Below are 27,170 nucleotides of genomic sequence, written 5' to 3' on the forward strand. Positions count from 1 at the left end.
TCTCTTCTCATTGTCATATTTATCTTTGAGGACAAAATTGCTCACTAGTTTAAGAAGCTGTAATTGTGATGATTAGAAGTTTTTACAAATATCAATTTCAATTTTAAATATATAATTACTTTTAACTAGGTGGCTTAAAACACTGTCATAAATAGGATGCTTATTCAGCTTGCTTGAGACTTTGTGCATAACCAATTTGAAAAATAAAAATTTGAACAGTATTTGGTGAACTGTAAATAAGTTAATCAGTTAATTAGAAATGAACTGAAAAAAATTTGTGTCTGTTAGAGTACAATGTCTAATGTAGTGGTTCTCAACCCTGGCTGCATGTTCAAATCACTTTAGGAGGTTTTTTTTTTTTTTCCATTTATTTTTATTAGTTGGAGGCTAATTACTTTACAGTACTGTTTTTTAAAAATAATCATGCCAGATCCTATCCAGGCCAATAAAATCAGAATTTCAGGGGCTCGGACATCAGCGTTTAAAAACTACCCAGGATGGAGAACCACTGTTCAAACCATTTAATTAGTTATTTCTCTCACTGGTGAAGTTTTCATTATTTTGAATTGCTAGGGAGGAAAAACTTCTCTCTGCTGTCTTTTGTGTTTGAGAGCCTACTATTAAACTGACAGATTAGCAAAAGAAAAGGATTCTAATTGAGTTAGAGGACATTCACAAAAATTGTGACTTACAGGGGTGGTTAGAATTTGAGGGTTGTTTACCATCTTGCTAGAGGAATGGGGGTGAAGGATACAACTGATTTAGTAGGGGAAGCTGTGGGGAGAAAGGAGCTCTAATGGGAAAGTGGATGACTTTTAGGAAAGATAAAGGGTCCTTAGGAGAACAGGTGGTAGATACGAGCATTCTGTAACCAAAGTCCGTTTAGGTGTTATGCCAGTTTCTCACAGTGATGAGTTAATCCTTCAGTTTGCTCCCTGTGAGGGGATTTATGGCAGTGGAGTTCTGGGAGGCTCTGCACTTAGGCAGCCAGGATTTCAGGAACTCACATGCATTCTATTAAGAATTTTATGCCACAGTGGTGTATTCTGGATCCCTTCAATGTGGATCAAGTAGTTGGAATATTCTAATTACTCTGTGAGTCAGCAGTCTTTAATTCCTTTGATATTCAGCTGAATCTGAACATACATAAAGGCCCTCTCCAGCAGGTTTATACGCACCTGGATTGAAATGTAACACATTTTACAGTTTCAAATCAGATAAAGGCAGAGTGAGGAAAATGTGCACCCTTAAACAACATTGTTTTTTAGGCTTGAGGTCTTCTTATGTCACTCCCCTGTTCAAAATCTTTTACTCAATTGCAGGAAAGGTTCTAAATCTATATTACAAAACACCTTCAGCTCCAGTTATGCCAGATTCCTTGGAGAATACATTCCCTTATGCCGGCCCTTCAGTTAAGACTCTCCAGACCATTTTTGTCTGACACCATCTCTCTCTCTTAAGTCAAAGTGTTACATGTCCCTTCATTGTGCTGACAAGTCATGCCAGGCACATCTCCAAGGCTGTTTACCCCACTTTTAGAATAATTTTTAATTGTATGGACTTAGTATGGCTCTTGGGGGTTCAGCCCGTTTTGTTTTGCTATACTTTGTGCTTATAATACACATTAAAATATCTGAGAAAATGGATGACGCTTATTTTCCTAGAGAGTGATTATAAAATTAAAGTGGCCTCCTTTAGAAAAAAAATTGTCTACATGTAATAACATTATGGTAAGAACAGTTAATGCAACTTAGAATTGGTAGAATAAAGGAAATAGACTAGATTCTAGGAATATTATCAGGTCCTGGAGAAAAAGCAAGACAGCAGAGCAGGACCATGTGGATACTACACGTTCTACAAATGCATTTGATAGTTGGCTCCCTTCCTAAGATAGGGAGCCTGGACCAGATAAGCTCTGAGATCCCTTCCATGATTCTAAGGGATAAACAATTTGGCATCTAGATCATGATAACCTTACATTAGAAAAATGCCAGAAATGTCAAAGTACAGAATTTGTAGGGAGATGTGAGGGGGAGAAATCTAGAATGCATTTTTGTGAAACCTCATAAACCAGGTTTTGTTAACAGCAAAGACAAAGAAGAGAGAACTTGCTTCTTTTATTCCCTACCACAAGAGATATCTTTATTTCTCCCACTTCCTTTCCCTGTCCCACATTTACTTGTTTTCACACACACATTCAGCATTTTCCTGAGTGTTTCTTTAGTGCTGTTTTATTGGCCCTACCCTGAAGGAACTATAATCCAGAGCACTGGTTCCCAAAGTGTGGTCCCCAAACCATCAGGATCAGTATCACCTGAAAACATAAATTCCAACCTTGGGCACTACCACAAACATTCTGAGTCAGAAACTCCAGAAGTAGGGCCCTAACAATTTTAACAAAATTTCCAGATGACTCTTATGCACCTTAAAGCTTGAGAACTACTCCTCAAGAGACACAATTATGATACAATTTTAGTGCTGTAACAGCAGTTGCACCTGACACTCTATGAGGTATGGACTTGAGAAATGATGGCATAACTTAACAACTGGCTTGTAGTTTTGACATGGATCATTCTTTGACTTCTCATTAGCTTGTATATTATATAATTAGCTTATATATTATATAATTAATATTTGCATTAGTTAACGCTAACCCTTCATATGACCAAAACCAGATCAGAAACTCTTTGAGGGCAAGAGGCTGTCTACTTGAATCCCTGATGTTTAGAAAGTATCCAGTGAATCAAACGCACATAACATTGTTACTGAAATCCTACTTGACACACACTATTACAGGTCACATGACATATTTCTTTAAGTTGCAAGACCTTGATGTTTTAAGTATAATAAAGAGATACAAAAAATCCAAAGGCCTACCTTGAATTTAATGTTTCAACTTCATATGAAACAGTATCCAACTAATGCAAAAGAAACTGAACTTTGGCCTGGGTACGGGACATATTTTTGCTATGCGGTTGTAACATAGCAGCATATGATGTACACACACTGCTCCTATTAAAGTATAAGAATTTACACGCATGTCATACAAAGGGTTTACCTAAGAACTCACAGAATTCCTTAGCAACTCATAGAATTCCTACTGTCCTGAGGGTAGATCAAGTTATGTTCTCTAACGCTATTCTATCCGGAAACTAAAGTTAATTATCCAAGAAACTTAAGGGAAATGCTCTCCAGAGTTTCCAATCCGCAAGGAAGGCTGGCGCTACATCCCAGTACCCGCATCTCCACCAGTGGCACCCACACAGCTCACAGCTCTGCCCACGTGCTTTGAACACTTACCCGTTCACGGCCAGTTTGTTAACATCACGTGACACACTTCACAGGCCCCCGTCTCTCATCTGTGACATCCCCAAAGGTGCCTGATTATTTTCTTTAAAGAAAGCTGTCTCCAATCGCCGATAAAAGAGAATAAGGACTTACAGGAAAGTTATCTTTTCTAATTTTCACTTCGAAGTTTTTACCCCCCTTTATGAGCAATTTTCCGGCTCTGCTTTTTCCTTATTGATCGGGCCTCTTCTTGGGCAGCTCCCCTGCTCTGGGTCTTTGCAGGCTTCCGGCACTGGCGGTTTGCGTCACTGTCGGTGGCCGCGCGTCACTGCCCGCCGCCGCGTCCCCCGGCTGCTCCAGCCCGCCTCCTTTGGAGCCTGCAGTCTCGATGTCCTTACCCCGGTGTGCCCTGTTGTGGGCTCGGCTCCCCGCGGGGCGCCAGGCTGGCCACCGGGCAGCCGTCTGCTCTGCCCTTCGTGCCCACACCGGGCCCTTTCCTGGGGCTCTGGGGCGCGTTCCTGCTATTGCCTGCGCCTCTTCCTCCGCCTCCGGAGGCTCCAAAGCTCCAAACACGTCCTTGTTCGTGCCGCTGACTGTGAAACCTCAGGGTCCTAGCGCAGATGGCGACGTCGGGGCTGAGCTAACCCGCCCTCTGGACAAGAGTGAGTGCAGGAGCCGGAGAGGGCGGCTAGGGTGCTTGGTGCAGGGCTGAGACGCTTCTCCGGGGAAGCTGCTTTTCCATCCCCTGGAGACCCAGGTCCCTTCGACCTTTGTCATTGTGCCTGTCAGTGCCTGCCTCCCTTGCTGGTTTTGAGCCCCTCAAGGCTTGGGATTGTGTCTGATTGATCCTTTGATGTGCTGCCCTTGAACTGGCCTTCTCCCTTTCACTGTTCCCCTGGGAATGGTCTAAGTCCCCTTGTGACGGGACAATTCATCTTTTTTGAGCCGTTCGGTGCACGACCGACTTTCTAGAATAGTCTTTCTTTCCCCCCGATGCTTATAACTGTTGCTCCCAGAAGGGACACTGGAGTGGGGTGGTGAAAAGCCAGAGGAAGACTTCTTTCAGGACTTTTTGTCCTTGGCTGGGTACCTATGCAAACCAGACACTGTTAGGCTGTATGGTGGTTGCCAAGAGGAACCAGACTCAGATCCAGATCTCTTCCGCTCCAGAAACTTACAGCCTTGTGGGAGGAAGGACCGATGGATGACCAACTATACTACAAGGTAGAACACGATAAGGGTGAGCTTACCAAAGGTGGAAGGTACCCTGATCATCCAGGGCTCCAGAGAGAAAGCACTGGCTTAGCATCAGCAAATGGCAAGATCTAATCCTGTGGCTCCCCTGCAAAATTGCTTAATGCTTTTCCATTGTCCCCATTTTGAAAGGGTCCTCTCTTCTTGATCTGGCCTGGGTAACTCTTGGAGAAGCTTTGTTGCACATCACTCTCCTTTCAGCCAGATTGATGAAATGGGCACTTGTGCTCCAGGGCTTTTTAGATATGCTACTCCCGCTGCCTAGAATCTCTTCTGAAAAATAACATTGGCTAACACTGAGTGTTAGAGACAGGTACTGTTCTAAACATGTGACCCATTTAATCTTCCTAAAAATCCTTATGAAGTACAGTTTTTATCCTTGACAAATCTGATTGAATGCCTACTATGTGCTACTTTCCAAGCACACTTCTAGTCACACAGTAGGTGTCTGTGTATGTGTGTATATATATGTGTGTAAGTTACATATAATAATTAATATATATGTATAAAATATACATATTTTTCTGGTTGATTGTAATACACATATATATAAGTATATGTATATATCATATATATATACACATACATAGGTAAATGTATAAATCATTTTTTTTCTGGTTGATCATAATACAATTAGGCAAGGAAGGGTAGACTGACTACAAGTAGAAAATGTTGCACATTTGTGATAGTCATACATCACTTAACTGACTGGAACAATTTACAGTTTACTTACCTTTTGTCCATTTCCCAAATGCTAAAATATAAATAATATTTTCTCTGCCTGTATCTCTGGATTGTGAAAATCATGTTAACGTGTTTGGCAAAGTACTTTGAAAAGTGTGAAGGGATGAATAAATGTAAACTAGTATCACTTGTACTAAACATTTGCTATTTAAAAAATGGAATTACCCTGCAGTAGAATCTGATGCGTGGAAGCTGGGAAAATTGTTTCCCTAGGAGGCCAGATAGTCTACCCCAACTATATAACATAGGTTGATATGAGGATTTAACAAAATAAGTATATTTAGGTTACTGTATAAGTAAATGTTCTAAGCCTCTCTTTTTAGGTTGTTAATACAATCTCAGCTTGATTAATTTAAAATATTTTCACCTGTAAAATTAGTGATTAACAGTGGCATTTCAGCAGGCATCTAATTCAATCTCCTTTGCAGCATAGTAATTTCTCTGCTGTCACCCTTGAAATACAGTCATCTAAGCCTTACTGAGTACTTTCAGTGACATGGAGCTGGTAATTTTGTCAGGCAACTTCTTTTCTTATTCTAATTATTAGGAAGTTCTTATATAAATTCCACTGAAATCTGTTTCCCTCACTTCCCACTGACTTTAGTTAGGCCACCTAGAACAAAATACATGTAATTTGTTCTCCCTAAAATCATCTTCAAACTAGAGGTCATCTGTGACTCCTTTAGTCATTCACATAAAAGCATGATGATTTGGCCCTTGCAGTATTGGTTATCTTTCAGCTAAAAGATACCTTTTAGCTGCTCACTATTAGATGTGCAGAATGGTTGTGAGTAAACCAAACAGAACATGGGTATCTAACAGTGACCTGGTGGAGGGTAGGGTGATGCCAGTCCTAGAATATTGATTGCATTGTTTGACTTTATACTTTTTCTTGACACTATTAAACCATAAAGAGTTTGTGATCAACTAACCTACCTTCAAGTTCTTGCAACACTCAATAGACCACTGCCTTGAGTGTTAGGACTTCAAATTTCTTTTGCTTTGGAGGTATTTCTCTCTCTAGAAGACAAATGTTAAACGTATGTTCAATTTTGTTATCTTTCTTCCAGATGAAGTAAAGAAGATCTTAGACAAGTTTTACAAAAGAAAAGAAATTCAGAAACTGAGTGCTGATTATGGACTTGATGGTAAGGCTAATACCATTTCCATTAGAGATACCTTATTGGTGCTTAGATTACAGCTTTTTCATTATTGTGTGGGACCTTGTGTGGCTTGGACATAAGTTCACAGTTGTAATGTGGAGAATGTCCCTGACTTTTGCCTCTGTCCGGGCAGGAGATCGTCAGGATGCAATTGGTGAGCCAGACACATGGCAGAGGAGCTATGTGTTCAGCTTTCCTTCATGTTGTACTAGAATTTCAGTTTTAGCCCAGATCACAACAAACCAGCTCTACTACAGGAAAGGAGAAAGACACTCTGATGAGTTAGGTGTGATGTGTATATGTACTTTTTAAAATGAGAAAATGAAATGAAAAATAAAATGAAAACTAAGTCCTACCTGTTTTGATTTTGTGTTTTCCACAGCTCGTCTCTTCCACCAAGCTTTCATAAGCTTTCGAAATTATATCATGCAGTCTCATTCTCTGGATGTGGACATTCACATTATTCTGAATGATATTTGCTTCAGTGCAGGCAAGTGTTTAGAGACTTTTTAAAATCCTTTGAACATACTTGCTATTTCTTTTTTTTTTCTAGTTAGCTTATTTGCTTTAGAATAAGCCCTGTTAACATCCTCTAAATAATTCAGTGCTTTCATAGGAGGCCTTCTAGGTCTTTTTGCTTTATAGTAGGCCTGGGTTGGTTATTAAGTCACCCATGTGTCTTAGTCTGGAGAAAGACTGGGACCTCGATCTGTCACCATCTGCTCTTCACTAGTATAGGCCTCGGTGAAATGAACTCTCACGCAAGGTAGGATTAACACATAACAGCTTCCATCTGTTTTTGCCACTGACTTCTTTCTCCCTCATACTTTGACAAACCTCTTGCTGTAAAAGAAAAACAATGTAGAAATATCATTATTTTATTCCTATAGGCAGTTTGACTTTGGTTATGTTTTTATGTATTTGACTATTAGACCATTGCCCTGGGCCAGGTAGAACTGAGGTAGAACTGGGACACAAAGCAGAATGGAACTCAGCCCACCCTCATCAAAGCCATAAGGTGTGGAGACTTCTTGCTGAGAAGTCAGTTCACTTACATGTTTTGTCTCTCAGTGATATCTGTAGTCTAAAAAAGACTGGTATCTGGGTCCTGTATTTTGCTTCAGTAACCATGGAGCCTTCTTGCTAATGTATATTACCAGGTTTTTTGTTTTGTTTTGTTGTTTGCCATCCATGATCCTACTTTCCCAACCAGGAATACATCCCCGGGCACTGGCAGTGTGAGCACTGAGTCCTAAGCACTGGACTGTCAAGGAGTTACCCCCTGGTTCTTTGTTTTTAATTTAACTTTCGTCAGTGCTGATCTTTACCTGTTGCATTGAAGAAGTGGAACATAGTTGTTGACAGCCAGTTTTCTCCTTTCTTAGAAAATACATATGAAATAAGGAAGAAAACATAAGGCAAAGCAGGATCTCAGGAAAGGATAGCATTCCTTGTTCTAGGGTTTACCTTTTTATCCTGACAACGTCCCCTTAATGTAGCTCACTAAGAATAAAGCTTCCATTAAGTTCAGTTGTGAATAACATTTAGATTGCACATATTAATGCAATGTTTTATTTTCCAGCTCATGTGGATGACTTATTTCCATTTTTCTTGAGACATGCAAAACAAATATTTCCTGTGTTAGAATGTAAGGATGATCTACGTAAAATCAGTGACCTAAGAATACCACCTAACTGGTTAGTTTCTTTATTGTGGATTTGAAATTTTCAGTTTCTGATCTTGGGAGATTAGTGATCACTATATATTTTTTTTATTGTATACTGGATGATAAATCAAGTAGTCTAGATTGTTTTGTTTTCTCTAGAAAAATACACAGTTAATTTTGGCAGGAATTTAGCTAGTATCTCCTCCTAAATCCTAATCAAGCTTGGTTTAAGGCTTTATTAGGGCAGATCTAGAGTAGGTCTCTAGGTTGTCCTTACAATTCAAGTGTGACCTTTCTGGTGTCTCAACTGAATATGCTGTTAATAAGTTCTCTCCACCACCACTGTGCCTGGAACTCTAACATCTCCTAGCACTTTGCCATTTCTTTGAGACTTTCCACTTAAACTCTTAGCAAGCTGTCCTCTGCTATGCCCTGCATGTGTTCAGCCCAGCTGTTGGCCAAGGACCCAAGGAACCCCCACACAGACTTCAAGGCTGTCTCTCTGTTGTTTCTTCTCTTGCATACTCAGGCCTTCAGATTCCAGCTGCTTCAGCAGCTTTACTCTTGATCTCTACTGCTCAGCTCAGTGGGACTATTTTAACTTGCTTGGGTTCCACCTCCCTGTGCCCTCTTGGGGTCCAGTAGGGCTCATTTCAAGTGTTTCTTTCTTTTGGAGCTTATAGTCCTGAACTGCCTCTTGTCCATGTCCCCAGGGAGCTGCTATATATACTTTGTCCAGTTTTGTAGTTGTTTATCGTAATAGGTCAATTCCAGTACCGTTCATGCTGGCCAGAAGCAGAAGATTCAGTCATTTTATTGTGTATGCTAAAATTCAGAAGTCTAGGAATAGTCACTTCTAGGGCATATGTAGAGAATGTGAAAATAATGTGAACATGTCTTTGGAGCTGATAGCAGTTTAAATTTAAGTAACTCCTGGGGAAAAGGAATTTGTACAATGGCATGAATATCCAAGAAATTAATTTGCACTAGGGTTTTTCTGTCCTCTAGTTAGTAAATGCCATTCTTGGAAAGCAGTCATTTTGGTGTGGACATGAAACTCATCATTTAATTTAGTTTTTCAAAGATGCTGCTATTTTGTGACTGTTAAGAGGATGTTTCACTGGAAGTTTTTTCAGTTAAAACCTATGCCAGGATTTGGAGGTTAATGAAATTAAGCTGTTTATCTACTCATGTTTTAGGTACCCAGAAGCTAGAGCCATACATCGGAAGATAATATTCCATTCAGGTCCCACAAACAGTGGAAAGACTTATCATGCAATCCAGAAATACTTGTCAGCAAAATCTGGAGTGTATTGTGGCCCTTTAAAACTACTGGCACATGAGATCTTCGAGAAGAGTAATGCTGCTGTTAGTATATTACCAAATATTCTTTTTTTCTTGCTAATTTGGGGGAAAGTAGCGTGAAGTGGGTGGAGGGAGAGGGTGTGTGTAGTAGTAATTTACTTTTAACAAAAAGTGCCATATTTCATTGCCTTTAACTTAAGGCCATCAATTGTAAGATGTACTATTATTTTATGCAAAACTGAGAAAGAAGTTGATGCTGCCAACTGAATTCTGATGTGCCACCCATTGTTAAGAGATATCTTGGTTTCAGAGATACTAAAATGTGAAAAAAATGTGTGTATTAGAATGAGTGAAATACAATATTATAGAATATTTCACATATACAGAGAAATGAAGGAGTGACATTCAAATAACTTGAGTCCACTACCCAGCTCCCATCAGATTCTAACATTTTGCCTTACTTACTTATGTTTTAACTTTTTTAAGAAATAAAATATTGGGGAATTTCCTGGTGGTCCTGTGGTTAGGACTCCATGTTTTCACTACTGTGGGCCTGGGTTCAATCCCTGGTTAGAACTAAGATCCCACAAGCTGTGTGGCATGACCAGAAGAAAAAAAAAGCAGGAAATAAAATACTATTAATATAGATGAAACTCCCTCTGAACCCCTCCTTTATCCCCTCAGAGTTACCCACTACTCTGTTGTGTTCAATTTACCTTTTTTTTTTAAAATTTTTATGATTAAACCTTTGATGTGATTGCTAGAACTAATGATAAAGACTGAAGCCAGCTTTCCAACCTGAAAAGGACTGAATGCTCTGTGGTCTGAGGCATCATTTCAGACAAGGGGCCACATTTTGGTTCATTGTTTTATTATGACTTTATAATGTGGGATTAACCAGTTTTGTAGGTAGTTTGCATCATGTTTTGGATAATTTGTATAATTTGCATACATAATACCTTCTTCTTTATAAATACTTAGAAGTATTTCTGCAAAACAAAGACTTTCTTTTACAAAACTTCAGGATATTCATGTAAAGCAGGACATTAATACTGATAGAATGCCATTATTTAGTCCACTGTCCATACTCAAATTTTGCCAGTTGTTCAAACACCACCACTAGCCCCCCTCCCCTCCCCCTGTGCCCCCGCCACCTCCAGCATTCTGTTCAGGGTCTCCTGCTGTATTTTATTGTCATGTGTCCGGTTTCGCCATTAATCTGGGACAGTTCCTCAGTCTTTGCCTTTCATAACTTGTACAGTTTGAAAGATTACAGGTCAGTCGTGTCGTAGGCTGTCACTCAGTTTGGATATGTCTGATGTTTCCTCATTAGTTTCAGGCCGTTAGGGAGACCAGCTGTTCCAGTTTGCCTGGACTTTCCCAGATTTATTACCAAATGGTCTTTGTCCTGGGTTATCCCTCGGTTCTGAGTGGATTGGGGTAGTTGACTACTCACATATATATACCATAGCACTGATACTAGTCCTTCTCAAAGAAATATATTAGGAGGACTTTATATTCTTAAATTTTATTCATAATGTTTTTCTTGAACATAGAAACAATTTCATTTTAATAAACTAAAATAGTACAGAAACTATTGACATAATACAAAGTTTATTTTATTTATTTATTTAGTTGTGCCATTGCCTTAGTTCCAAAGGCTCTTGTTGTGGAGCATGAGCTCTAGGCACATGGGCTTCTTTAGTTGCAGCATTCAGACTCAGTAGTTGGGGCTCACGGGCCCTGGATCACCGGCTCAGTTGCTCCATGGCATATGGAATCTTCCTGGGCCAGGGATCGAACCTTTGTCCCCTGTATTGGCAGGCAGACTCCCATCCAGTGTGCCACCAAGAAAGTTCAGTACAAAGTTTAAAAAATAAAAGTGCTTCAATTTCTCATGCTTTTGTTACCTGAGAATTTAGCTGATTTGAGATGTTCCAAGTTTATATAGGTTATATGAAAGTGGCTTTTTATTAAAAATTTTTTAGAGGATTGGGAATATTTGTTTCAAGTGTTAGACAAATAAATTTGATGTAATGGAAGGAAGTGAAAAGAAAAATAAGTGCAAGTGTTAATCACTCAGTCGGGTCCAACTCTTTGCGACCCTGTGGACTGTAGCCTGCCAGGCTCCTCTGTCCTTGGAATTCTCCAGGCAAGAATACTGGAGTGGGTAGCCATTCCCTTCTCTAGAGGATCTTTCCGACCTACTCTATTAAATATTCTATATTTAACAGAAGGAATACTCTATTAAACATCCAAATCTTCTTTTTGCTGTTGTTTTCAAGGTGGAGATAATTCCAGTTTTCTTTTTGTCATCCTAGGGGGTGCCATGTGACTTGGTAACAGGTGAAGAGCGTGTTACAGTAGACCCAGATGGTAAACAGGCTGCCCATGTTGCTTGTACTGTTGAGATGTGCAGTGTTACAACTCCTTGTATGTATATACTATTTTAAAACTTTACAGTTCAGTATTTTTTTATTTTAAAATACAGATGAACATGTGGAATGTGTTTTTTACTGTGAAAAAAATTTGTAATTGAGGCAAAGAAAAGACTAGTAACAGCAAATACCTAGTATTTAACTGCCACTTAAAAATGTCAAACTTTCCATCATGTTTGCTTTTGAATTTTCTTTCCCTTTTTCTCTTAAAAGAACTGAAATGTTAACACATGTGAATTTTCCTTTGTATCACTCCACAGTTCAATTCCTCTCCCCTCTGTGATCCAGTTGCTGTCAAATATTTGGTGTATACCTTCCCTGTCTGTTTTGGCGTCACTATTATATACTACCTATCAATATTATAGTTTGTGTGTTTTCAAATGTTTACATGACAATCATATTGTATTATTGCTCCACAACTTGCTTTTTTTTCTACACATGTGTTTAGATCTACGTATCATAAATATATATATATTGCATATATTCATTTAAACTGTTACATAGTATTCCATATTATGACTAAATTTATTTATTCCTTATTCTTCTATTAAATAGTATTTAGGTTGTTTTAAAGTTTTTCACTATTATATATAGTACCACAATGAACTTCTGTATAAGTATGGTAGTTTTGAAAATGTTTAAAATGAAAATTAACTTTTTCCTTACTATATAGACAATCATTCCTTCATTATAGAAAATGTAAAAATAAATGCAAAGAGAAGAAAAAATATTAATCTCCCAATCCCATCCATCCAGAATCAATAAGTATTAACCTGTGGTATGTATTTTCTAGGTTGTGTTCATATGCATATACTTACATGTGCATTGTGGGTGTATATATTAAAATAGGGATTATACATTATGTACTGTTTAGTAGCTTGCTTTTTTCACTTTAATAATCTTAACTTTCTGAGTAAATGGATAGTTTTTAAAAATCAATTTATTGTAAAAGTAATACATTATAAATATTAAAATAGCACTTATAAATCAAAATTCCCTCTTCTGCCCCCTCTTTTCTAATCTTATTTGTATACACTCAGATATGCTGAGTAATTTTTAATCTGATGGTTTTTCAGTATAAAATTAGCTTGCTTTTGTTTCCTCAGTGTCATTGTGGGCATATTAAATTTTTCTTTAAAAGATGTTCCTCTCAAATCTTTGGTATTTTGGGAAGAGAACTAAAATATAATTTATGTGACTTAGAAAGAATAAAATCATATGGTTGGAAGCATTTTGGCATTAGAAAATAAAATAGGCTTTTTTTTTTTTTATCATAGTAATGAATTTTAAAACCCCAAAGAATGAGCAGAGCTGTAGCTCAGGGAATTACACTTTCCACTCCACTTCTCCTAACGCCCATCTGGGTTCCTAAGGTGCTTCGTTTACAGCAGGGTTATCTATTCCTTGGTCCTGGGAGCTGCTTTCACTGCTGTGTGGATGTATTCTTATTAGGCAGATTCTGCAGGTTTCTTCTGAGATTGCAAAAAATAGGACAATTGAATGTGCTCAGTTTGGGAGGCAGTAGAGTAGAGCCGGTCTGGGTTTGAATTTTATGTTTTAAAATGTTACACTTTGGTCAGTGATTTAACTTCTCTGGGTCTCAATTTATTCTTCTTTAAAATGTAAATGTAGGGGAAGTCCCTAGCAGCCCAGTGGTTAGGACAACACACTTTCACTGCCGAGGGTATGGGTTCAATCCTTGTTCAAGGAACTAAGATCCTGCAAGCCAGATGGTGCTACAAAAATTTTGTTAAATTAATTAGTCACTTATTTGACTGCATTGGATCCTAATTGTGGCACACGGGGTCTGTGAGCTTTAGTGTGGCACGTGAACTGTTAGGTGCAGCATGTGGGGTCTAGTTTCCTGACCAAGGATTGAACTCGAGCCCCCTGCTTTGGGAGCACAGAGTTTTAGCCACTGGACCACCAGGGAAGTTGCCCCCCCCCCAATTTTTTTTTTTAAACTAAAAATACAAGTATGAGATTTTTAAAAAAAGGAAATGTAAGTAATGATGACACTTAGTGGGTGTATTGTAAGGATTAAATGAGTTGTAGTTGTAAAGCTCTTAGAACAAGCCTGCCAGCAAAGAAGCACATAGTAAGTAATGATGATGATTATGGTGGTGTTGAAAGCTTCAATTTTGATATTGTGATTTGTTTATAATACTATTGAAGTAGATTGTCTTGCTCACGATAACTTTCTATTTTAAGATGAAGTGGCCGTGATTGATGAAATTCAAATGATTAAAGATCCAGCCAGAGGATGGGCCTGGACCAGGGCGCTACTAGGTTGGTGGTTAATACTGTAAAATCTGTGCTTTGTGACGTCTGCAATGGGATGCATTTATCTGCTTGGCATTGCCAAATAGAGCCAGCTAGATCCTGTCTTGACACAAATGAAACAAAAAAGTCAGCTAGGTGTGAGTTTTAATTTTCTAAATATTTTAATTATAGTCCCTTTTTTCTGTTATAAAAGCATAATCATTTAATAAAAGTGTTCAAATCTTACTGTATTTACACAACCACTATTAACATTTTGGTGTTTCATGACAATCTTTTTTCTCATTTATATGGTGTTTTGTGAATATATGGACTTCCCTGGTGGCTCAGATGGTAAAGCGTCTGCCTACAATGTGAGAGACCTGGGTTCAATCCCTGGGTCGGGAAGATCTCCTGGAGAAGGAAATGGCAACCCACTCCAGTACTCTTGCCTGGAAAATCCTGTGGACGGAGGAGCCTGGTGGGCTACAGTCCATGGGGTCACAAAGAGTCGGACACGACTGAGTGACTTCACTTTTCTTTTCACTTTTGTGAATATATAAATTTTGTATCTTGCTTTTTTATTCCAGTGCTTTTTCATAGACTTTTTTTTCATACCACATATCAATGTTGTATATTATCCATTGAAGAACTGTGCTATAGTCTTCCCTCAGTATCTGTGGAATATTGGTTCCTGGACCTCTGCAGATGCTCAAATCCCTTCCAGGTAGATGGGTTCTGCATCCATAAATCTGCAAATGTGAAACCTGTGGATGTGGGAGACCAGTTGTAATTTGTCCCAAAGAGTTGAACATTTTTCCCTATTATTAGTGATGCAATAAAAAATCTTTGTAGCCATAACTTTTATTTATTATTTCTTCAAGATAGGCTCCTGGAAGTGGACTTCTTGAAGTCCATGGATATGAATGAACATTTCTCCTGCTCAATCTTTGGAGTGAATTTTTGATCAGCATGTTGTAGGGCAAGTGTTTTCAAATTTAAAAACAAATAGGTGAACTCTTTCTTTAAACCAAGAGTGTACACTAAAGCCTGTAATATAAAATAGGTGAAAGTGTATATGCTAAGTGGTAAGGATCTTGGAGTTTTTTCTACCCACCAGCCCCCAACCCCCACCCCCGAGTCACCTCAGTGATTCCATGGAGCCTGATTTGAAAAGAAAAGTATAGGACTGATGTTCAGTACTAACCATCAAAATGCCAGATTCTAGTTCAGACTGGCTTCACCATCTAGTAGACTTAAAACCTTGGCCGCAGCAGTTAAAAAACCCCAAGATTTATACAAATAGTGATAATTTTTGCCCACTAGAAGATTTTTGTTTTTAGGGTTGAATCATAGAGATCGCATTTATGAAAACACTTGTTAAAGTTGTAAAGCAGTAGGTAAGCAAAGTATTTTGGGTATGTGAAGTATTACATATTTACTTTTGTATCTTTAAAATTAAAAAAAAAAATCCCAATTTTGCATTTAACAGGACTCTGTGCCGAAGAAATCCATTTGTGTGGAGAATCTGCTGCAATTGACCTCGTTACCGAGCTTATGTACACAACTGGGGAGGATGTGGAGGTACTCAATTATATGCCTTGTTCTCCAGGTGGCATAGCAAATAGCCAGAGTACCCAGGCAGTGGCTTCATAGGCTCCAGATGATGGCAAATCGTTCAGAACTTGAAAGATTAGCTTCATTTCCCTGTAGTTGACTAGATCATGCAAAGTTGGTTGAACCTCATGATCTAAAGTTCTGACTGAGTGGCTCTCACACCCTAAGTCTTCAAAAGTCCAAGCAGATTCCTTACCTTTTCTTGACAGAACCTTTTGGAATTTGAGCAAATCTCTTTAGAATTAAATAAATCTGGAATGTCAGAAATTTGAGGCTCAGCAAAAGTTTGTAATTTTCAAAGTCTCAACTGTCAGATACTGGGGACTCTGATAGGTATCTAATTGCTAGAGATAGTTTGTACCCTTTTTTCACATTCCTAGAATAGGAAGCAACTCATTTCTGCTTACTTCTACTTTTTGCATTCTTTACCAGACTTCTATAATAAAATGAAATATTTAAAAACTGGTCCATTACTTTAGTTTTGTACTCCGCTTTCAAGGAGAAATAGTGGGGTATAGTGGAAGAAATTCTGGGTTTTAGTCTTGGTTTTGTTGTTAACTCACTTTGTGTTTTTAGTCAAATCACAGAAGGCTACAACTGGAAAGATCCTCATCAGACCTGATCTTTTCTTTTTGGCTTGATCACGTATTAGACTCTATTTTGCTTTTTCATAAAATGGAAGTAACGGTTAATAAACCTTCTGAACTTAGCAAGTTCCTGTACAAATCAAATATATATGAAAGTGCTTTGAAAATTTATGAAATCCTCTGTAACATTTTACTAATTTAGAAATACCATTGAGAACTGATGGTAACACTTGTAATATCAAAATAAATGTTTTTCTGTATTTTCTCTTGAAAATGTTGGAACTTGTCTAACTTTAGCAGTTTTTAGCTACTCAACTGCTTTGTGAGTTTTTCACAATGCTTAGTCGTAAGAAGTTCTGTTAGGTATGCTGTTTTACAGTATCATGTCCTTTATTGTAGGTGCGAACCTATAAAAGGCTTACCCCCATTTCTGTGCTGGATCATGCACTGGAATCTTTAGACAACCTTCGGCCTGGGGACTGCATTGTCTGCTTTAGCAAGAATGATATTTATTCTGTGAGTCGACAGATTGAAATTCGGGGATTGGAATCAGCTGTTATATATGGCAGTCTCCCTCCTGGTAATTATTGACTTTCATCATGATAGGATATGAAGTCTCTTGTTTTTACCATTTATTTTGAGATATGTATAGAAAACACAGTAAGATAGTGAATTGAGTTGCTTGGTGTATAATTCGTTATAGGTCATATAAAGTACACACTTCTCTAGTCATCTTTATGGTGATAGAAGTATTTTTATTATCTATAGCTCTTGTTAATTGTTGCTATTAGTAGACTGTATTTTAAATGTTGAGCTGATGATTTTCTTACAGAAATGTCACTAAAATATGAAATCTGTTAAAAGTGTCCTTAGAAACGATATAGCTAGTGTGGTAGGGGATTATGTTGCTCTTTGTGAGGTTATTTAGAGGAATAGAAATAAAAGGATAAGTGGCTATTTGAGAATAAAAAGAAATGTTTGAAACAGTGAGAGTTTTATCCATAAAAACGGAGAGTAAGAGGTGAGGGTTTCCAAGACACTACAAGGTACTACTTAGTGTGATGTAGTAAAAGACAGAGAACATTAATTTAACATAAACTGTTCTTATTTTAGGGACCAAACTTGCTCAAGCAAAAAAGTTTAATGATCCTGATGATCCATGCAAAATCCTGGTTGCTACAGATGCAATTGGCATGGGACTTAATTTGTAAGTAATTTGTTTTTAATAATCGTGGATATTCAGTGGGTTAGATAGCAATTTAAACACTTCTCAATGGCATTAGAATGACCAAACTCTTTGGCTTAGGTGAATGGGTATTGTATTATAGATCGTAGATTTATCTTGCTCACACCTGAAGGAATAAAATTAAAATATCACATAACACTTGTACTTTTGAGTGCTGCTCCCTACCACTGCTAACCTATTATGTTCAGTTTAGTTCAGTTCAGTTCAGTTGCTTAGTCGCGTCCAACTCTTTGCAACCCCACGGACTGCAGCATGCTAGGCCTCCCTGTCCATCACCAACTCCTGGAGTTTACTCAAACTCATGTCCATCAAGTCGGTGATGCCATCCAACCATCTCATCCTCTGTCGTCCCCTTCTCCTCCCGCCTTCAATCCTTCCCAGCATCAAGGTCTTTTCCAGTGAGTTAGTTCTTTGCATCAGGTGGCCGAAGTATTGGAGTCTCAGCTTCAGCATCAGTCCTTCCAATGAATATTCAGGACTGATTTCCTTTAGGATGGACTGGTTGGATCTCCTTGCAGTCCAAGGGACTCTCAAGAGTCTTCTCCAACCCCATAGTTCAAAAGCATCAATTCTTCGGTGCTCAGCTTTCCTAATAGTCCAACTCTCACATCCATACGTGACTACTAGAAAAACCATAACTTTGACTAGATGGACCTTTATTGGCAAAGTACTGTCTCTGGTTTTAATATGCTGTCTAGTTTGGTCATAACTTTTCTTCCAAGGAGCAAGCGTCTTTTAATTTCGTGGCTGCAGTCACCATCTGCAGTGATTTTGGAGCCCAGAAAAATAAAGTCTGACACTGTTCCCACTGTTTGCCCATGTATTTGCCATGAAGTGATGGAATTGGATGCCATGATCTTAGTTTTCTGAATGTTGAGCTTTAAGCCAACTTTTCCACTCTCCTCTTTCACTTTCATAAGGGGCTCTTTAGTTCTTCACTTTCTGCCATAAGAGTGGTGTCATCTCTATATCTGAGGTTATTGATATTTCTCCTGGCAGTCTTGATTCCAGTTTGTACTTCATCCAGCCCGGTATTTCTCATGATGTACTCTGCATATAAGTTAAATAAGCAGGGTGACAATATACAGCCTTGATATACTCCTTTCCCAATTTGGAACCAGTCTTTGTTCCATGTCCAGTTCTAACTGCAGTTCTAACTTCTTGACCTGCATACAGATTTCTCAGGAGGCAGGTCAGGTGGTCTGGTATGCCCATCTCTTTCAGAATTTTCCACAGTTTGTTGTGATCCACACAGTCAAAGGCTCTGGCATAGTCAGTAAAGCAGAAGTAGATGTTTTTTTGGAACTCTCATGCTTTTTTGATGATCCAGCAGATGTCGGCAATTTGATCTCTGGTTCCTCTGCCTTTGCTAAATTCATCTTGAACATTTGGAAGTTCACAATTCATGTTCTCTTGAAGCCTAGCTTGGAGAATTTTGAGCATTACTTTGCTAGCGTGTGAGATGAGTGCAACTGTGTGGTAATTTGAACATTCTTTGGTTTTGCCTTTCTTTGGGATTGGAATGAAAACTGACCTTTTCCAATCCTGTGGCCACTGCTGAGTTTTCCAAATTTGCTGGCATATTGAGTGCAGCACTTTCACAGCATCATCTTTCAGGATTTGAAATAGCTCAACTGGAATTCCATCACCTCCGCTAGCTTTGTTTGTAGTGATGCTTCGTAAGGCCCACTTGACTTTGCATCCCAGGATGTCTAGCTCTAGGTTGATGATCACACCATCGTGATTATCTGGGTCGTGAAGGTCTTTTTTGTGTAGTTCTTCTGTGCCTTCTTGCCACCTCTTCTTAATATCTTAATACCGATTATGTTTCCTCACTGTTTTCAGTGTCTCAGTCGGCTAGTGTATATGCCTGTTAGGCATGTGGGGCCAGCCATTATCTTTAGGGGTTAACAATAGTAAGCCTAAATATTCCTCTGTGGGGAATGAAAGCAGCTATACCTTTATGAATGAGCTATTCAAAGCCATTAATTGAAGCTAGCATTTAAGAGTAGCCTAAGAAGACCTTGTGTGGTTTATTTGTAAAAAGAGTTATTTTCTAGAGCCTTACTGAAGTATAATTTACGTATTACACTTTTAACCCACTTTAAATGAATAATTTGATGATTTTTAGTACATGAACAGAGTTGTTAAAAAATGCTATTTAAAGGGAAGAAAAATAATTACTGACAAACCCCTTTACCTTACTTTGTAAACAGTGGGCAATATTGCAAGTAGGCCTAACAAGAATTAGAGTGAGCCTTTCTACAATGAACCAAATGATGGACAACTTTTCAGACAGCAGCTCATGAGATCATCTTTATTTCTATTTCAGGAGCATAAGAAGAATTATTTTTTACTCCCTTATGAAGCCAAGTATCAATGAAAAGGGAGAGAAAGAAATAGAACCAATCACCACCTCTCAAGCCTTGCAGATTGCTGGCAGAGCTGGTAGGTTCAGTTCAAAATTTAAAGAAGGAGAAGTTACAACAATGAATCGAGAAGACCTCGGTTTATTAAAGGAAATTTTGAATAGGCCTGTGGATCCTATAAAGGTAAGGTTTAATTAACATAGTAATTAATTACCTCTTCTCTGTGAAGGACAGTCCTTCCTTCCTTCAATCCCTTTCCAGACTTTCACCTCAGGTACCTGGAAACAAATAAGCCAAAGAATATTTTGTGCCATGAAAATCACGTCAAGAAAGCCCTGCTGAGGAACTTCCCTGATGGTCCAGTGGCTAAGACTCCTTGCTCCTGGTGCAGGGGGTCTGGGTTCGATCCCTGGTCAGGGAACTAGATCCCACATGCCACAATTAAGAGATCCCGCATGTGGTAATTAAGACCCAGTGCAGCCTAATGAATAAAAATATTTAAGATGAAGGAACACCCTGTTTTATTGCTTTTGAGAGGCCTAATAGAGAGCCCATGGTTAGAGAATGGTATGCAAGTGAATGATCCAGATTTTATAAATGTAGCAATAATGTAACAAGTTTAGTAAACCTGATTTTACTTTAATTTTTCCTGTAATTTAACAGGTGGGGATTAGGGCATGGTTGCTTCAGGTGGGCACATAGTTTTGTCAGCAGACTGAAAATTGCCAGAAACCTGACAGTAGAAGAAAGCTCTGCATGTTGGGTAAAAACAGCATTAAGGTATACAGCTTTGAACCCTTGAGGACAAGGTTAAATTTTGGTTAGTGCAGTTAATGAGGCAGAAGTGTATGTATATTAAACAAACTGTTACAATTTAAAGTTTGCCTGGAAAATTCACTTAATAAGGCTTATCTTACTTTTAGGGATCTGAGGTAAAAGGGTATATAAAGGAGATAACACGAGGGAAAGTTCCTGGAGGAAAGCTGTGGCTGGAATCCTTTCTGTAGCTTTTGTTAAGAGTGTAGCTGTGGGACTTCCCTGGTGGTTTGATGGCTAAGACTCAATGCAGTGGGCGCAGATTGGATCCCACGTCAGGGAACTACATTCCATGTGCTGCCATTAAGACCTGATGTAGCCAAATAAATATATATATTTTAATGTTTTAAAAAAAAGAGTGCGGCTGACAGTGGACCGCCCCACCTCCCTCCTGGGTGCCTCCTTTCTTGTGTTTATTCTCTTCTTCCTTCCCATGATTCATCTCTCTCCTTTTCCTCTTTCTTTTTCCCATTCTCTTTCTTTTTTTCTTTCTAATACTTAACTGTGGGCAATTCTTGAAATTGTAAATATTCAGGTAAAGAGATAACTGGCCTCCAGTTTAGACATTTTCTCTTCTGTATGTCAATTTTATTGCCCTGGTTAAAGTGATTGGGTTTTCTTTTTTTGTTTTGTTCAGTGGAGAGAATTGAGACCCTGGAAAGTACTTGTGTATGCTATCAGATCACCATAGATTTTAGGAATATAAGTAAAATATAAGCAAAAGATTAATTGCTCAGTGGGTGTGCTTGTTTAGTTTTACTGAATTATCTCATCAGCTTTCCTAGTTGGTAATAAATGGCAAAATATGATGCTTGTCTCTGTTTTACTCAAATTCTTGTCCCTTAACTCATTTGGCAGGGGTCTAACCCAAATATAGGACTTTTATCTTGAAATAACTTAAGAAAACTTAACGCTTAGAAAAAATAAGCTTGTGGTTGTTTTTTCTTTTACTCAAGGCAGCTGGTCTCCATCCAACTGCTGAACAGATTGAAATGTTTGCCTACCATCTCCCTGACACAACGCTTTCTAATCTTATTGTAAGTAGAAACTCCTAAATCTCTTTTCTAAAAAAGTCAGTATGTGATTTCCCCGGTGGTCATGAGTTCAATCCTCTGTTGGGAAAAATAAAAAACATTTAAAAGGTGGTATGTCAGACAATTACTGGTTAACCTTGTGAACATGAACGGATAGTCTGTTTTTGTGAAGTTGCTATTCATGAAGTTTATCTTGAAAATGGAAACTTTCTCTCAGAAGTTTTAGGGCTTTTATCCTGAGGAATTTTCTGAGTATTTCAGGTTGAGAAGGCTGGTAAGGACGTCTGTTAGCTTGAGGAGGCAGTGAATTAAGCAAGCCTTTCTAGACGTCTGTTACTGTATTAAAGTGATTATCTTTTATAGACTTGAGTACTTTATTCATGCCCAACTAGGTAGTTCAGTAATTCAATGTATTTTTCCCCCCCCAGGATATTTTTGTAGACTTTTCACAAGTTGATGGGCAGTATTTTGTCTGCAATATGGATGATTTTAAATTTTCTGCAGAGTTGATCCAGCATATTCCGTTAAGTCTCCGAGTGAGGTATGTTTTCTGCACAGCCCCTATCAACAAGAAGCAGCCTTTTGTCTGTTCTTCATTGTTGCAGGTAAGCCTTTATCTTTTTGATATTTTGAGTTGTTTCGGGTTGATGCATTTTCCCCAAACAATATTTTGTTAATCAGAATAAAGAAATAAGAGAACCCTTTAATATGAAATACTGTGTAAGAACTTAAATAAAAAATGACTCTCTTGTTCTTTCAGATAATTTTTGGGGGGAAAGAGAATTCTTGCTTTGTATTTGGTTTTATGTAGTAGCCTTTTTGCAGAAGCTAAAATAAAAATAATTAAACATAATATTTTGAGAGAAAGCAGTCTTTGCCTGATGGTAGATACACTTTTTCCTTGTTGGTATTGGGGAATATATCCTGGAAGGGAAGGGGCTTAGGAGTCAGTAGTGGCAATAGTATTCAGTTCTCTTAACTGTCAGGGATGGCTGTTTGTGTGAATTTGGTGCCAAGGTTCCAGCCCCTTTTCTTTTAACTCCTTTGGGTAGAGAGACAAATCTCTGACTTCTGATCACAAGAGTCACCCAAACAAGGGGCCAGGCAAAGGCAGTAGAAGCTAAGCTTCCAGTCTCTCACCAGGTTCTCTCCTGTCTCTGGGCCGTTGCTCTCCCTGTTGCCTCTGCATGCTCTCCCTTCCCCACTGCGCCCAGAGGTCGTCTCTTTAAATCTTCTCCTGATTCGTTGTTGTCATTTCACTGCCATCTTTTTTAGAGCTGTTAACATTCTGCATATTAGCTTTGTTTGGATCAAATCTATTTCTAAGTTTATGTTTTAAATTATATAAATAATACACAAGTACGTTTTTGCACAAAATTAAAACATTAGAGAAGATTAAATTGGGCTGCTTCCCTGACATAACTGCTATTATCAGCTTTGCTATAATAGGTGATATCAGCTGTTCTCCTTGCAGACCTTTTCTGTTACATTTGCCTACATACCCATAGGAGTAGAAATTCTAGTTTTTGTTGGGTGGGTGTGTTCTCCCATAAATGCCATAATGAATTAGTCCACAGCTTGTCTTTTTCCCTTAATATGTCTTAGAGGTGTTCCACGTCCAAGTATTTACCTAGGAAATATGTTTCTTAGAGCTGGGGTTTGTGAGAGAACTAACTAGTATAAGGTTGAAGTTTATGGAACAAAATCTTAAACTTAAAAGACCCGAGGACTTCCTTGGTGGCCCGGTGGTTAAGACTCTGTGCTGCCAGTGCAGGGGGTGTGGGTTTGATCCCTGCTTGGGGAACTGATCTCACATGCTGTGCAGTGCTGCCAAAATATTAAAAACCTAACAACTGACCTGGACGGAACTGGAGCCCATGGACCTGACCCCATTTAAACCATCCTTCAAACTGCTCTCTAATAAAATAGCAGCATGTTACTAAGGAATAAGGAGTCTGGAAGCCAATAGTTGCTTATGTGTTGTGTTTACAGGTTAAAATGTGAAATCTGGAGATTTTCCTTTTTCCTTGATCTCCATTACTACTGAATAAAAGAGCTCAATTCCGCTAATGGTCTCTGACGCCCCTTAGGAAGTAGTTTAGGAACTGTTCCCTGGAGCTCCTTTAGGTTTGTCTGTTGTATGGATCTCTCTCCTCTGTCTCTGAGCAGCTCCATACTCACATACTGGGCTTCCACTAGTTTGTGGCCTAAAATGTTAAACCACTGCTTTTGTAAGAGAACTGTGTTTGGCATGTTCTGCTTATTAGCAAGTTAATGTGGTCACGTTTCCATTCTTCATGGCCACCTTACTTGGCATGTATTAAACAGCAGAATGAAGCAGACTGAAACTAATAAAATTGTAACATTATTTAACCAGTTATTCGAAAACTACCCTGCATTTCTAAAGTTTTGACCTTCCTTAGGTTAAATATTTGGAGATAATTTTCCCTAATTAGGAAATGAACCTTTCAGAATCACCTTATCCTTGAAGCTAAAGATTGTAAACTTATGCTTGCTAGTTTTTGCATGGTTTTATTATCTCTGTAGATATTGTGATGCATAATAGCATCTAGTGTTGTTTGGGAGGCAGCATGATTTGAGTGTCTTGGGGTTCAAGAAGGTGTGGTGGCATGGTATTGAGGAAGCTGAATCACAGTGATGACTTGGCCAGAACTCTATAACTGGACAGCTGGTGAAGAGGCAGAGTCTCTTTACTAGTTTGATCAACTCATGGCCAGCCTTGCACCAAGTCACCTGAAAGAGTTTCTTTTTCTTTTTTTCTGTATTTTTTTGGCCATGCCATGTGGCATAGGGGAACTTAGTTCCCCAACCAGCGATCGAACCCAACCCCCTTGCAGTGGAACCACGGAGTCTGAACCCCGTGGACCACCAGGGAAATCCCTCAAAGACTTTTTAATGTAATAAGGGATGATATTGACAAAATACAAGCTCCTATTTAAGGCTATAGGACTATTACATGAAGGGACAGAAGTCTCTGGGTACTGTCTGCCTGGAACTTGGAACTTAGAACATAAAATATTTATAAATGTTAACAGGCAGTCCCTGGAAAGTTAGTTCATAGGCGTTTTATTGCCCTGGTTTTGGAAAAAGGAGGAAATCATTCCTTTCAAAAAAAAAAAAACCCAAACTTTAAGAGCATGAAATGTTCTTTAAAATATAGAAAAGTGTAAAGAAGGAGAGAAACCAGCCTTCCTATTGAGATAACAGCCACAGTTAACATTTTGTTGTGCTGTCTTTTTTTGGGGGGTGGGGGTCACAGATCAAAGTGAATTTTGATTCTTTTGCCAAATTCCTTTCTTCTGTCTCTCTCAGTTTGCCAGACAGTATAGCAGGAATGAGCCCCTAACCTTCTCATGGTTACGCCGATATATTAAATGGCCATTACTTCCACCTAAGAATATTAAAGACCTCATGGATCTTGAAGCTGTCCACGATGTCTTGGATCTTTACCTGTGGCTAAGGTACCAAATTCTTCCATTATGCGCTCTCATTTTTCCAAGTAATAAGGCAAATCAAAAGTTTTTATGATAGTCTTTTACACTTTCAAATTAGGCACATACTTGCAAGGTGTTTTATTGTCTATTTAGGCAGTTGAGCCTGGTTTATACCCATTCCAAAAATGATTTAAGAGTTCTTATGATTGTAGTTAAGCTAAGTAGGTGAGAAACTCTACTAGATCCTTGTTATGCAAATAGTAGTCCCTGGACCAAAAGCATTGGTATTGATTGGGAGCTTGTTAAAAATAGAGAATATTGGGCCCACTCCAGCTTTAATAAAATTCTACATTTTAGTAAAATTTCAAGGTGATTCACATGTGTATCATGATTTAAGAGGGACTGCTGTAGATCAATGATTCCCAAAGGAGGGGCATGTCCCACTAGGGGAGCATATCAGAATCACTTAAGATAGGAATAGTGAGCAACTCTCATATCAACATATTCCTTAGGTGTGCTGGGGGCAGACATAAAGGTTGAGCAAAGGCACTGGACACAGTTTGCAAAAACAGAATATTTGGAATTAATCAATGTCAAGATTTAGTCACTTCATTGACAGTAGTCCAGCAACTGCCCTAAGAATTCTTCCTATCATGTTACGTGTTTTTTTTCTTTGCAGCTACCGGTTTTTAGATATGTTTCCAGATGCCAGCCTGGTTCGAGATCTCCAGAAACAACTAGATGGCATTATCCAAGATGGTGTACACAACATCACCAAACTGATTAAAATTTCAGAGACACATAAACTGCTGAATTTGCAGAACTTGTCGGCAGAGAGCCAGTCCCGTTTGTCAGGTGCCACAAAAAGCCAAAGCAGAAGGAATCGGGGCACCAAAGCTTTGGGGAGTAAAGCTGCTGAGCCCCTCGGCCCTGATGCAGAAGAGAAATCCCTGGCTTCCAGGTTGGTGCAGCAAGGACTCCTCACCACAGACATGCTGAAACAACTGGAAAGAGAGTGGATGACACAACAGACCGAGCAGGGCAGAGCAAGACTAGAAACCGGGGCCTCCTTAAAAGGCACAAGAAGGAAGAAGAGAGAACCTGATTCAGACTAGCTTCATTTCTATTTTTACAAATAAAAATATTTTAAGCTCCTTTTATCTTTATATGCATTTACTGCCTACTGTGGTATTGTGGCTATCTTTTACTGTGGTTTTTGGCTAAGAAAAATGAACTCTTAAAGATAACTATTTGTTTCATGTCTTAGAGGTTTATTCAAAGCTTTATTTAATGGCCATTTGTAGTATAGTACTAAGACAATGCATTCTGAGGAACTCTGCATGGGGATAAAATCAGCATGGTGAATTGTTTTTACCAGTTTCCCTACACCTTTGTGAGGATGTCACAGGTGGAATTCTTTGGCAAGCATTGCTGTCTATTGTACCCACACACCAGAGGCTCTTCTGTGTGCTGGAAATATGTAATAAATGAAACAGTTAATATCCATACCCCCATGGAGATTATATTTGGTATGGTGACGGATAAGAATAAGTTAAATAAACAATGTCAGCTCTATGAGGGCAAATATTGTTGTCTGTACAGTTCACAGCTATATGTCTGGTGCCTAGAATAGAGTAGAAGCACAAATGAATGTGAAACTAATAGATCTGATTTCAGAGATAAATGCTAGAAAGTAGTAGAATAAGGAGAGAGAATGGTAGTAGTTCGTGGGCTATTTCACGTGGAATGAGGGGTCTTCTCATGTCCAAAGGCCAGTCTGATGCATAGTGGCCTTCGCTTGTCCAGTAGTGTTTCAAGCTTTGGTTGGAGACAGAGCTAGTAGGAGCTCAAAAACATAGGCTCTGGGGTTGGGCAGATGGTGGTTTAGCTTCTGTCATCACTACCAGCTCAGTGACCTTGCCCTCTCTA

At 38.7% G+C, this 27,170-nt stretch overlaps 1 protein-coding gene across 1 annotated transcript; it reads left to right on the plus strand.

Moving 5' to 3' along the window:
- The first annotated feature begins 3,597 nt into the window (after positions 1 to 3,597).
- Positions 3,598 to 26,407, plus strand: SUPV3L1 (Suv3 like RNA helicase). The gene is made up of 15 exons (XM_043926496.1): positions 3,598 to 3,950; positions 6,357 to 6,434; positions 6,832 to 6,939; positions 8,032 to 8,146; positions 9,315 to 9,483; positions 11,742 to 11,853; positions 14,070 to 14,147; positions 15,610 to 15,701; positions 16,721 to 16,901; positions 17,435 to 17,528; positions 19,900 to 20,119; positions 21,709 to 21,789; positions 22,215 to 22,391; positions 25,120 to 25,268; positions 25,921 to 26,407. Exons 1-15 carry the CDS (start codon positions 3,677 to 3,679, stop codon positions 26,354 to 26,356), a joined length of 2,364 nt encoding a protein of 787 aa, XP_043782431.1. The 5' UTR covers positions 3,598 to 3,676; the 3' UTR covers positions 26,357 to 26,407.
- Positions 26,408 to 27,170: the final 763 nt, after the last annotated feature.

The sequence above is a fragment of the Cervus elaphus genome, chromosome 15, assembly GCF_910594005.1.
Source record: "Cervus elaphus chromosome 15, mCerEla1.1, whole genome shotgun sequence".
NCBI classification, from domain to species: Eukaryota; Metazoa; Chordata; class Mammalia; order Artiodactyla; family Cervidae; genus Cervus; species Cervus elaphus.

Bases quoted from the DNA above. Each gene is read 5' to 3' on its own strand.
- SUPV3L1 (XM_043926496.1), top strand. From the start codon at position 3,677: ATGTCCTTACCCCGGTGTGCCCTGTTGTGGGCTCGGCTCCCCGCGGGG. The intron at 9,484-11,741 runs GTTAGTATATTA...TTGTCATCCTAG, and splicing joins TCGAGAAGAGTAATGCTGCT to GGGGTGCCATGTGACTTGGT. The intron at 15,702-16,720 runs GTACTCAATTAT...CCTTTATTGTAG, and splicing joins CAACTGGGGAGGATGTGGAG to GTGCGAACCTATAAAAGGCT.